We start from the raw sequence: 13644 nt of genomic DNA, 5'->3' as shown, positions 1-13644 counted from the left end.
ACTTCCAGCAATAACACCCATTGGGGAAAACTGACTCATTCAACAACTACAAAATTCGCTTAACATCTGCTGTGTTTGCTTAATGACCGCTGCAAAAAAAGTCATAAAATCAGGCACGGTCCTATGGTAACCTGCTTAATGATTCCCACAACTTATGAGTATAACTTTGGGCTCAATTACAGTAAAAAGGCAAGGACTACTTGTACTCTGTGATTCTGTTAACCATATATTTAATTTAAAAGTACATTCTTTTTATCTTTTGCTGCAATATTTTATTAATATGAACATAAATATTTATGTTTAAACATTTTCATTGCCTATTTCTAGCAAGCTGGAACCAATTACCCTATTTTCACTGAAATATCACTTTGAGTAGTGTGAATTTAAATAATACAACCACTTTGTGGGATTCATTAACTACACTAATCCAAACCTACTTGGAGTTGAATTATATTGCTATGTTAATTTCTATCAGGGTGGATAAAAATCAATGATTTTTTTAAAAAAATCAAAAAAATCAGATTTTTTTTATTTAAATCGAATTTTTTTGATTTTTATCGAATTTATTTTAATAAAAAACTTTGGGGGTAAAAATCTATCGTAAGATAGTTTTCTATTTAAGATACATAAATAATTTATTCAGCATGAAATGAAGCTTAGTTATGTAGCATGAGGCTGTATATTCTGCAACATTGGGACTATCGGTGAGTCAACAGTGGGTCAAAGGAGTAGCAGAGATGACAGTTGCTCTTTAAAAATTATGATTTAAATCGAGTTGATTTAAATCAAGCCTTTTTACCAGTGATTTAAATCATGATTTAAATTGTGGTTTAAATCAACTCGATTTAAATCAAATCCACCCTGATTTCTATAGTGTTAAGATAAGATAACCTTTATTGTCATTTTCTTCTGTGTACACACCGGCACACATTAAAATGAACTTCTGATGCCTATTCTCCCAAGAAATACAGACACACCCACACACCCATACCCATCCATCCACACACTGTATATATGCTGTGTGTGTACACACACACAAACAATTTATATCTATACTCCAAAGAAATATACACATACAGAGACACACCCATAACCATCCATCGATACACATGTACATATGCTGTGTATAAACACACATCTACATCATCTACATCTACATCTACCTGCCTACTTACCAGTGGTGAGTTGCCCCCCATTCGCACCGATTCTATAGAACCAGTAGTAAAACTGGCAGGTAGTAAAACTGGCAGGAGGCTCCACCCACTGACCCTGATGTCATCAAAGCGCAAAGCGCAAGCAAAGCAAGTGGCTTTGCGGCCCCGTTGTGAACCGGTAGTAAAGGTAAGTAGAACCCACCCCTGCTACTTACCTACCTACCTACCCACCCACCCACCCACCTACCTACCTACCTAACCTATCTACCTATCTACCTACCTACCTATTTATCTATCTCAGTCCATTTTTAATACATAGTGGAAAAAAGAGTCTTGAGAGTTAACTAGGTTGACACTATATGGTACAAAGCTATTACAGAATCTAGTTGTTCTGCTTCAGATACCACGAAGCCTCCGCCCAGAAGGTAACAAAGAAAAGGCTACAATCCACAAAGTTACCTTCCATAGTATTGCCTGATATTTTTCTAATTAGTTGATTTTTTTTAAAAAATCAGTGTGGGATTGGCTTTTAGATGGAAGGTAAACTGAATACATAGATGAAGAAATAATTAACGTTGTAAGATCCTTTGTGGGTTTTGCTGCAGTGGGTTAAACAAACACAGTTACGCCTATAGGATGTTGAGGATATTTTGCAAAACCTCTCTTTCAGCAAATCGTGACTCAATGTTACATTTCAAAAAGGCAAACCAAATCTTAATTTGGAACACAGCTACACCCTTAGATGCCACTGCTTAGCATAGATGGTTTTCCCTGAGATTTTCAGGGAAAATGGAAAAAGAAGGAAATCCCAAAGATGCTTTTTCAAGAGGTAACTGGGCTTTCTGGTTTTTCTTTGAAGATGTTTTGCTTCTCATCCAAGAAGCTTCTTCAGCTCTGATTGGATGGTGGGGAATGGAAGATGGTTAGGAATGGAAGTTAGAGCTGAAGAAGCTTCTTGGACGAGAAGCAAAACATCTTCAAAGAAAAACCAGAAAGTCCAGCTGCCTCTTTAAAAAGCATCTTTGAGACAACCATGACCTGGATGACTGAAAATCCCCATAGACAAAAAGAAGGAACTTTCACAAATCATGGTTTATCTGAGTAATTGCTTCCTTAAAACAAAGCTTGAACTAAAGCTACTAAAATAGTACTTTTTCCAACTTAACTGGGATAAGCCAATAAATCTAGTCTGTATGGGGAGTAACAAAGATATACAAATGTTGCTGGTATGGGTAATCCTCAATTTACAACCAACTGAGCCCAAAATTTCTGTTGCTAACCGAGACATTTGTTAAGTGACTTTTGCCCCATTTTACTACCATTCTTGCCACAATTGTTAAATTAGTAACATGGTTGTTTAGTGAATTTGGCTTCCGCATTGACTTGGCTTGTCAGTAGGTCACAAAAGGTGATCACACAATTCAAGGTTGAGGAACACTGCCTTAGATGTAATGGCAAGAAACAACTTCTCATTAGCAGAGATGAGAAAACATCAGACCATCTGCAATCGTAATGATCCACTTTGCAAATGTAGCCTAATTTCTCTTCTCAGAAAAAGTATCACCTAGCCAGCTATCTAGATCCAGCTGCCAGATCATTATGACTTTCCAGAACTTTCAGCTTTTTGTATGGACAAGCACTTAGCACTGCTAAGTGTTAAGGGTGCCAGCTCTTGCTTTTTTTAAAAAACAGAAAATTTGATAGACTGAGTGAATTATTTCCTGTAACATTGGCAGGAACCCAATTCAAAATGATCTGGACATCCTTAAGTGGCAACGGTCTTAGAACTAGGATTCTTCACCCTTCTAAATGTAATGGGTACCACATGAATGTAAATATTTGCAAGAAAAATAAAGAGAGATTTTCTGTATATGTGGCAGGTTCCCAGCAATATCTGCAGGTCTGATGAATTCAGATGCCTTACTGTACTATTTATTTTTTTCCTAAACCTTTCATGATTCCATTCTCTTGACTCAGTCAGCACCAATATTGCATCATAGAGAGAAAACTGGGTTCCCACATTTTGGCTTCTATTTGTCTTACAATCTTTTATTTTTCTTCTGTTCAATCATGTCCGATTCTCAGAGACTGCTTGGACAAGTCCCTGCAGTTTCTTTTAACAAGGTTTTTCAGAAGTAGTTTGCCATTGCCTCTTTTCTAGGGTTGAGAGAGAGTGGCTGGCCCAAGTCACCCACCTGGCTTCATGCCCAAGGTGGGACTAAAATTCACGGTGTTCCACTTTCTAGCCTGGCGCCTTAACCACTACTCCAAACTGGCTCTCTATGAAGAGGCTACTGCTTGTAAATATTTACTGCTTGTAGAGAATATTACAGAGTGATGACAGAGGTTTGAAGTATTCCCATCAGTTACTGCTCAGCTTCATTCCTCAAGTATAGCAAACAATGGAGACACATAGACTGTGTCCATTTGCCAGTTAATTGCAATTTGAAGCAAACCTGGCACACATTCACAAGCATGCCACAACCTTGGTTTCAAAGTGCAGGAAAAGACCACAAGGAAAACAATACAAACGAAGTACAAAACCAGGGTTTACCCTCCAAAAAAATACTCCCCCTTTACTCGGGCGGTGGGTCCCTAATGTGAATGTTTTATTTTGAGAAGATACTGGTTGTCGCTTTTTCTAGAAAGCTCACTATCTTTGTTATTGCTGTTAATTTTGTGCTCAGTACTGTATACCACCCAGAGTTGCTATGGAATTGGGCAGCCTGACACCTTAAAATTAAATTAAATTAGAAGAGGTGTGCTTACCTGTCTGTAGCAAGCCGGCTCCGCTGTCCTTAACCCCAAAATGTTGCTGGATATCTAGCAAAACACCTGGAGAGGAAACAAGAATACTGGTTAGATGAATCGTTAATGACAAACATTTATTCAATCAGAGAATAGGTTGTGGGGAGCAATCTTGGATTTGGGAATGGTGGCATTTTTCGAAATAGCACTAGCACTAGCACTTAGACTTATAGACCGCTTCACAATGCTTTACAGCCCTGTCTAAGTGGATACAGAGTCAGCATATTGCCCCCAACAATCCCGGTTTTACCTCATTTTACCCACCTTGGAAGGATGGAAGGCGGAATCAACCTTGAGCCTGGTGAGATTCAAACTGCCAAATTGCAGGCAGCCGGCAGTCAGCAGAAGTAGCCTGCAGTACTGCACTCTAACCACTGCGCCACCGTGTTCAAATGTTCAAATTTTTGAAATGTCCCACGTGTTCAAAGCCTCATGCTAAAACAGGGTGGGCAACTAGGCACTTGGAGGGAAAAGGTGACCAAGAATACTTGGTCACTAAAAAAAAGAATACAGCTCGATTTACGATCACAATTGAGCCCCAAATTTCTGTTGCTAAGCAAGACAGTTCTTAAGTAAATTTTGCCCATTTTATGACCTTTCTTGCCACAGTTGTTAAGGGAATCATTGCAGCTGTTAAGTTCATAACACGGTTGTTAAATGAATCGGGCATCTCCATTGACTTTGGTTGTCAAAAAGTGGCAACAGGTGATCACATGACCCCCGGACCCTGCAATCGTCATAAATACATGCCAATTGCTAAGCCTCTGAATTTTGTTCAAGTGACCATGAGGATGCTGCAACAGTCGTTAAGTGTGAAAAACGGTCATAAGTCCCTTTTTTCAGTGCCATTGTAACTTTGAATGGTCACTAAATGAAGTTGTACGTTGAGGACTGCCTATACTTCCTTTAGGAAGTTCATACATTCACACACAAAGATTCTAGTACCCTTGTTATTTACACTATAAGTGTTATCATAAACTACTGGATGTCGATAGATGCCAAAGGCCAAAATAGAAAATCCGAAAATTTTGCTAAAAAAGATTAAGATAAGCTGAGGTGGAGAAGCTGGGGTTGGAGTGGAGGGGAAATGGACCTTACCATTTGTCCCAAATGTGCTTGTTTTCTCAAAAGGCAACTGGACTATGTATTGTCGTTGTTTTCCCCTTGTGGAAGAAATGTTTTTTCCTTGAGGAAGAAAATGTTTTGCTTCTCATCCAAGAAGCTTCATCCATTCTGATAGTTTCTTGGATGAGAAGTGAAACATCTTCTACCTCAAGGGGAAAAAAAATTTCCTCAAGGGGGAAAAAAACATAGTCCAGTTGCCTTTTGAGGGGAAAAGAAAGCACCTTTGAGACAACCATGACCTGGATGATTGAGAATCTCCATAGACCAGGGGTGGGCAACTGTGGCCCTTTTACAACCTGTGGACTTCAACTCCCAGAATTTCTGAGCCAGCTTAGCTGTATCAGGAATTCTGGGAGTTGAAGTCCACAGGTTGTAAAAGGGCCACAGTTGCCATAGACAGATCTTACCATTGACTTTCTGGTAAATGGATTCACCAGATCAGCCATCCTGTGAATACAATGTGCTCTCAAAAAAGGTGTCAGGTTTCCAAGTAACACCCCCAAACGAAAGAAGACTCCGAAGCTCGAGATTCCTCAAAGTTCCATTTTATTAGAGATGTCATATTGGCATATCTGGAAAAACCCAAATCTGAAAGTTCCCAGGTTTTCCCCACCCAAGTGAAAGTTCAAGTCCCTGCCCAGCACTCTCATGTCCATCACATGGTCCAATCATCCACTGTCCAAACTGGAGATACCTGCCAGTCATCTGACTCCAGGTGCCAGGGCAATGTGTCCTTGACTCTCTGAGAAAGGAATGTTGTTTGACTACATATCTCCCATACTCCATATAACCCCCTCCATTTTCTCACAGTAGAAAATGTGGCAGGCCTAAAGGCCCAATGTAAAAGATGGCTTCCAGGCCTGACAAAAGGCACCATTCCTAAATCCAAGGTTGATCTCCACAAGCTCCACAACCCTTCCTTTCTAGATCCCTCAGTCAATTTAGAATTAATAGAGGAGAGAGAAATTATATTTAAATATAATTTTTATTGAGAAATAATTTTATCCAGGATGCATTAAAAAATTAGAAAAAAGAAAAAGAAATGAAAAGATAAAGGGAAAAGTAAGAAACAGGGATAATCAAGGAAAGAAGAGAAAAAAAGAAGGAAATAATTACTAACACTCAGCATCAAAAAAAAAAAATCAATATGGCAGCTGCAACCAAACAATTGAAGTCCTGCCCCTTTTACATGTGTTGCATGATGTGCATAAAAAGAGATGGGATTCAATTGTGCAATTAGAGATGCCATGCTGACTTTTTAGGCCCTCCCCAAGGCCCTCCCTGTCAAGATTTATATATGGCAACTCCTTTTGTTGTTTAATCCTTAAATCAGACTTGAATTAAATGACCGTTCACTTAGAGGACCATCCTCTACAAAGCATGCCATCTTCCACATGAAGATTAAGATCCTCCCTTAATTGATTTATTTGGGGATGTTGCAAAGAAAAGATATATCGCATGAGATGGTCCAGGCACAAATCCAACAAAACATACACACACACACACAAAGACACACCAATAATGTGCATATCGACAGGGCACTCAGGAAGCCCCATTTCAAAACAAAATAAAATATTTTACATTTTGCTTTCTCAATTAATTTTTTGAAAAATACAATAGGATGGAGAGATTTGGAGCAGGATGATTGGATCGCTAATTATGCTGGAATAATTCAGATGCAATTTCAAGCCCCAAGCAAAATCCCCCTTGCTCTCCTGCAAAAATCTGGGCACTTTAAAGCTGAGAATGCATATTTGGAATAAATCAACTTTTTGAAGATTTGGAATTCTGACAGCAGGTTTGAGTTTTATTACCGATTATGACTTTTATATATCACCTGAATTGGACTCTAGACAGTTGTGAGCCATTGCAATGTCTTGTGGTTCAGGATGGACTTGGAGAGGGGAGCTATTTTGTGAGAGTCAACATGACACATCCTGTTAAAAATGTACAGGTAGTCCTTCGTTTATGACCATAATCGAGCCCAAAATGTATGTTGCTAAGTGAGACAGTCATTAAGTGAATTTTGCCCCATTTTCCAACTTTTCTTGCCACAGTTGTGAAGTGAATCCCTGCAGATGTTAAGTTAGGTTGTCACGTGAATCTGGCTCCCCCATTGACTTTGCTTGTCAGAAGGTCACAAAAGGGGATCACATGACCCCGGGACACTGCTACTGTCATGCATACATCTCAAGCGTCTGAATTTTGATCATGTGACCACAGGGACGCTGCAACGGTCGTGAAGTATGAAAAACAATCGTAGGTCACTTTTTTCAGTGCTGTTGTAAGTTTGAACAGTCGCTAAACAAACTGTTGTAAGTCAAGGACTACCTGCACTTTTAAACAGATCCAGCACAGAATAGTGGGATTCAATTTCGGTCACTAATGGTTCGCTCGTGGGCGAGCGCATGTGTGTGTGCATAAAGCTTCTGCGCATGTTCAGAGACATCCGGGTGGGTGGGCGGAGCCTCCTGCTGCCGGCGCTACTGGTTCGCTCAATCCGGGGCGAACCAGTAGCAACCCACCACTGCAACACAGCCCTTCTACATTTTTATGAAGAGCAAGATAGACATACAATATTCCTACAGAATACAGCTGTTGGAACTGTTAGCTTCCGATCTATGAATGAAAGCGGAAAGAGATAAAGAAGGAGGGAAATTCACAAATGGGTCATAGTAGCAGGAAGAAGAATAAAGAGGCCCATTTTTCATTTCCTTCCTCCTGTTCGCCAACATTCAACGAATATCATCCCAAATCCTCATATGGCTGAGCAAGGAAAAGTTGGGGGTTCTTCTATTGTGGCTTGTATCTATCTCCATCCCGTACAACTGACAAACATTATACAGGTAGTCCTCGACTTACGACCACAATTGACAATTTCTGTTGTTAAGTGAGACAGTTGTCCAGTGAATTTTGCCTCATTTTACAACCTTTCTTGTCACCGTTGTTAAGCAAATCGCTGCAGTTGATAAGTTAGTAACACGGTTGTTAAGTGAATCTGGCTTCTCCATTGACTTTGCTTGTCAGAAGGTCGCAAAAGGGGATCGCATGACCCTGGGACACTGCAACTGTCACAAATATGAGCCAGTGGCCAAACGTCTGAACTTCGATCAATTGATCATGGGGAAGCTGCTAAGGTCGTAAGCAGTGGTGGGATTCAAATTTTTTTACTACTGGTTCTGTGAGCGTGGCTTGGTGGGCATGGCTTGGTGGCGTAGCAGGGGAAGGATACTGTAAAATCTCCATTCCCACTCCACTCCAGGGGAAGGTTATTGCAAAATCTCCATTTCCTCCTGATCATCTGGGACTCGGGAGGCAGAGAATAGATGTGGGCAGGACTAGTCAGAGGTGGTATTTACCGGTTCTCAGAACTACTCAAAATTTCTGCTACCGGTTCTCCAGAACTGGCCAGAAGCTGCTGAATACCACCTCTGGTCGTAACTGTGAAAAACGATCCTAAGACACTTTTTTTCAGTGCTGTGGTAACTTTGAACGGTCACTAAACCAACTGTTGTAAGTCGAGGACTACCTGTAATTCTCGAGTCCTACCGTGTCATTTTGGCAACCCAAAACTTGGCATTCAACTCCAATTGTCAGACATGGAGCAATCGGATGGTTTCCTAAATCCCCAGGCCTAATTCGACACCTCACTACGGCTGACAGAACGAAAACAGGGACCCTCAATTCCAGTGCGAATAAGCTTGGGAGGAAAGAGTCTGGGGAAATCTGCTTTACTAATTGGAGTGAGCCAATTTCCTATTTCACCCTCACGCCTGTTTGGACCTCCTCTGGGCCCTGCAACTGTTTTCCTATCATTTCAGAAGAATTAAATTGGAAACTGCGGTGGTGACGCAAGAGCACTCAAGAAAAGCAACTATTGCACGTGTGACTTTTTGCCCTGAAAGCCTCCTCCGGGGAGTTGCTGTTTTTACTTCCTTTCCTCAATTACATTTCCTAATTTTTTCTCCTCCCTGCACATGCAAAACCACAAATTCCCCAGTGTGTGTATGTGTGTGTGTACTGCTTTAAGGATACACAAGACAGAGATCATCAAAGGGTTTTTTGGTCAACCGTTATCTAGGTTCACATATGACCCTGAGTCCTGGATCCCCCAACATGATGCTCAGCAACCCTCTGCTTCTCATTTGTTCAGCTTTCTATCTCGTGTTAATTTTTTTTTTTTTTTTTAAATTTTAATGTTTAAAAAGAATGGGAACTGAGCCCACCACAAGAGACAAATATAAACAAGAAGGCTCAAGAACATCTGCGAAGAATAGCAAGCTGGTTATCACCTTTGATACAGGGACCCGGTGGCTCAGTGGCTAAGACGCTGAGCTTGTCGATCGAAAGGTCGGCAGTTCAGCGGTTCGAATCCCTAGTGTCGCATAACGGGGTGAGCTCCCGTGACTTGTCCCAGCTTCTGCCAACCTAGCAGTTCGAAAGCACGTTAAAAAATGCAAGTAGAAAAATAGGGAGCACCTTTGGTGGGAAGGTAACAGCGTTCCGTGCGCCTTTGGCGTTTAGTCATGCTGGCCACATGATCACGGAGTCATCTTCGGACAGCGCTGGCTCTTTGGCTTTGAAATGGAGATGAGCACCGCCCCCTAGAGTCAGGAACGGCTAGCACATATGTGTGAGGGGAACCTTTACCTTTATCACCTTTAAAACCTTCCATAACACAGAGCCAAGTTATCTGTGGGACAGTTTTTCTCTGAGCATATCTGCCGATCACGCTAGGTCAGATAGAGTGGATGTGCTATTGGTCTCCTCCCTTAAATGCTGTCATCTGATGGAGGCAGTGATGGGATTCAAAATTTTTTACTACCGGTTCTGTGGGTATGGCTTGGTGGGCATGGCTGGGACTCGGGAGGCAGAGAATAGATGGGGGCGGGGCCAGTCAGAGATAGTATTTACTGGTTCTCTGAACTACTCAAAATTTCCGCTACCGGTTCTCCTGAACTGGTCAGAACCTGCTGAATACCACCTCTGGATGGAGATCTCAAAGACATGCCTTGTCTACAACTGTCTCAGCCCTTTGAAACTGTGCCCCACCTAAGATTCAAGGGGCTCTTATCCTTGATAAGCTATGAAGACCTGGCTCTTCCCCCAGGAAGGTTGAGGGTTGGAGGATGAAGGATTGAGTCAGGAGGCTAATAGTCTGATTGGAATGGCATATGATGGGAAGAATGAGTTCTGTTTTTATTCTTGTTTTTAAGAGTTGTTGTGAGCCATCAAGTATTGTTGTACAAGATAGGAGTCCATAGGACTAACGATAGCGCTTAGATTTATATACCATTTCACAGTGCTTTACAGCCCTCTTTAAGTGGTTTAAAGAGTCAGCATATTGCCCCCCAACAGTTTGGGTCCTGATTTTACCGACCTCGGGAAGGATGGAAGGCTGAATTAACCTTGAGCTGGTCAGGATCGAACTGCTAGCAGTGAGCAGGGTTAGCCTGCAATACTGCATTCTAACCACTGTGCCACCAGTCCATATAAGACTTAAAACAAGGAAATAAACAAACTAACTTCAGCTGTATTCCTATGGGTAAAGGCACTGCAATTAGCCCTGCCATTTTTCAAGAATGTCCATACCATGCTGTCGAAATGTTAAATAGGTCTGCTGGCCTTGCCCTAAGTCATGATGACAGCAAATCCATTCATTTGTAAAAGTAGGAGATACAGGGCTTGGGATGAAATTCTCTGTCTATTTCAAGCATATATAGGACTTGATTTCTGGGCTTGATAATAGCGGTTATATTATATGTGTTTGACTTCTTTCATGTCCACCTTCAAGCCTACTTAAGTAGTCATGTTGTGTCTTTGAAGCTTCAGACTGAGCTTCTGGAGATGGGAGTTCAAAGCTCTGCCGTGAATTTTGTCAGAAGATGGAAAAAGGGCAAGGAACTATCTCATTCAGTCTTTCAGATTAATTCCCTTAAATTTAAGTGACTGGGTCATCTGAGTCTCTTCTCTTGACTGCTCAACGTGTAACCCTTCCACATGATTCGATACGATATGGGAAGCCAGCCATTCTGAATGAAACATTAAAACTGGACTCTTTCGTAGGACTTTCGTAGAAGAATACTGCTGTTTAAGGGAACCGAGGTGAAATAATGCTACTGTTCTTTATGTTGAGGCAACTATCATAGTTGATTTGGAATACTGTTGTAGTAGTACTATAGGTAAAGGTAAAGGTTCCCCTTGCACATATGTGCTAGTCGTTCCTGACTCTAGGGGGCGGTGCTCATCTCCGTTTCAAAGACGAAAAGCCAGCGCTGTCCAAAGATATTTCCGTGGTCATGTGGCTGGCATGACTAAACGCCAAAGGCACACGGAACGCTGTTACCTTCCCACCAAAGATGGTCCCTATTTTTCTACTTGCATTTTTTACGTGCTTTCAAACTGCTAGGTTGGCAGAAGCTGGGACAAGTAACGGGAGCTCACTCCGTTACATGGCACTAGGGATTCGAACCGCTACACTGCCGACCTTTCGATCAACAAGCTCAGCGTCCTAGCCACTGAGCCACCGCGTCCCTTAGTAGTACTATAGTTGTTATTAATACTGTTAATTATAAAGGAGGATTTTTGTAACTCAGAATTGAAATGCGGGGTTCTTGATGTTCTCTGAGCTTGGTTGTTTTGTTGCAGATGTGTCATGACCCAAACCAGGTAACATCATCAGCGTTTGGGTAATGAAATGCCTGCAAGAAAACAACCAAGCTCAGAGACCACCAAGGATCCCTCACTGTTATTTATAAATGTTTTCATTGGCATAAATTGCTGGGAGTCCTTGGGATACATTGTCTTGGGACACAGGACACAGCAACTGCGTTCTCTGCTAACTCGCTTTAATGCCTGGCATGTTTTCTAAATGCTGCTATACAGTTGAAAGGTGATATTTAGTTTACAGAGTCCGACCTCCTGCTCATTACAGGAGTCCAATTTATCAGGAAAGCATTTTAACAGAATAATAGAGTTGGAAGGGGCCTTGGAGGTCTTCTAGTCCAACCCCCTGCTTAGGCAGGAAACCCTACACCACTTCAGACAAATGGTTATCTAATCTAATTTTGATCAAGGTTACTTTGAAGTTAAAAGAATGGCACATTTATTTATTTATTTATTTATTTATTTATTTATTTATTTATTTATTTATTTATTTTTAAATTTATATACCGCCCTTCTCCCGAAGGACTCAAGGCGGTGAACAGCCAAAGATAAAAACACAAAATACAAAATTTAAAAGCAATTTAAAATAAATTGAATAATTTGGCCCAACAGTTTAAATACCCCATTAAAATTCAGATTAAAATTAAACAATTTAAAAAAATTTAAAATTAGGCCAGCCTGGTTTAGTGAAATAAGAAAGTCTTTAGAGCCCGGCGAAAAGTTCGTAAGTCCGGGATCGTCCGTATCTCCGGGGGGAGCTCGTTCCAGAGGGCAGGTGCTCCCAAAGAGAAAGCTCTCCCCCTGGGGGCCGCCAGTCGACATTGTTTGACTGATGGCACCCCGAGGAGCCCCTCTCTGTGGGAGCGTACTGGCCGGTGGGAGGCTCTCGACAGCAGAAGGTGGTCTCGTAGATATCCAGGTCCTAAGCCATGGAGCGCTCTAAAGGTAGTAACCAACACTTGAATCGCACCCAAAAGACCACCGGAAGCCAGTGCAGCTCGCGCAGGAGAGGTGTTACATGGGAGCGCCATGACGCTCCCATAATCACCCGCGTGGCTGCATTCTGGACCAGTTGGAGCCTCCGGGTGCTCTTCAAGGGGAGCCCCATGTAGAGAGCATTACAGTAGTCCAGGCGGGACTTCATACCCTTAGAGCCAGTTTGATATACCATGTTTCCCCGAAAATAAGACCCTGTCTTATATTTTTTTGAACCCTGAAATAAGGCACTTGGCCTTATTGCCATGCGCTCAAAAGCCCGATTGGGCATATTATCAGGGGATGTCTTATTTTGGGGGAAACAGGGGTAGTTGAGTAAGGCACCACATGGAAGAATGCAAGTTCCAGTTCCACCTTAGGTACAAAGTCAGCCGGATAACCTTGGGCCAGTCCCTCTCTCTCAGCTCTTAGAAGACGGCAAGGGCAAACAACTTTCGGAAATCTTGTAAAACAAACCATAAGGACTAGTCAGGGCTGTTGCCAGGAGTTAAAACTGACTTGAAGGCACAAAAAAAAAAAAAAAAAGCTCCATATCATTAGCTCAAGTATATGTTGAGGTTAGGTGGTTCAAAGCAATGCAAATATTCCTCCTTTTTAAATGATAGATACAGAAACTGAAGGGATTTAAGGAAGAGCGCATGAGAAACTGACATAGCCAAAAGGAAGACTGATCTTTCCCTAGATATATAGGTTTGACACAGCAGTTGCAAAACCAAAAAAAAAAAAAAAAAAAGCATTTTAGCAATTCAAAGGGTGCATTCACTGGAGCAAAAGCACCTTATGCAACTGAAGATACGCAAAAGAGTTGCTGGTGGCAGACAGAAGTTTTTGCTGATCAGAACATTCATCAACATGTCTCAGGAGAATGACAGCAACCAGGAAACACCCTTCCATG

At 41.6% G+C, this 13644-nt stretch overlaps 1 protein-coding gene across 3 annotated transcripts in view; it reads right to left on the bottom strand.

Annotated features, from left to right (window-relative positions):
- The window catches only part of LOC117667472 (SPNS lysolipid transporter 2, sphingosine-1-phosphate), a 153920-nt gene that overhangs the window by 96798 nt on the left and 43478 nt on the right, over nucleotides 1-13644 (bottom strand). For all 3 annotated transcript variants that reach the window (XM_034420845.3, XM_087889297.1, XM_060693177.2), the window contains exon 2: nucleotides 3924-3989. In XM_034420845.3, the coding sequence (XP_034276736.2) occupies nucleotides 3924-3989 (66 nt within the window). The remainder of the gene's footprint in view (nucleotides 1-3923; nucleotides 3990-13644) is intronic.

This window comes from Pantherophis guttatus, chromosome 1 (genome assembly GCF_059756535.1).
Source record: "Pantherophis guttatus breed Tessera chromosome 1, ASM5975653v1, whole genome shotgun sequence".
Classification (NCBI taxonomy): Eukaryota; Metazoa; Chordata; class Lepidosauria; order Squamata; family Colubridae; genus Pantherophis; species Pantherophis guttatus.
The sequence above is the reverse complement of the archived record's forward strand: the minus strand, read 5'-3'. Positions and strand labels throughout refer to the sequence as shown.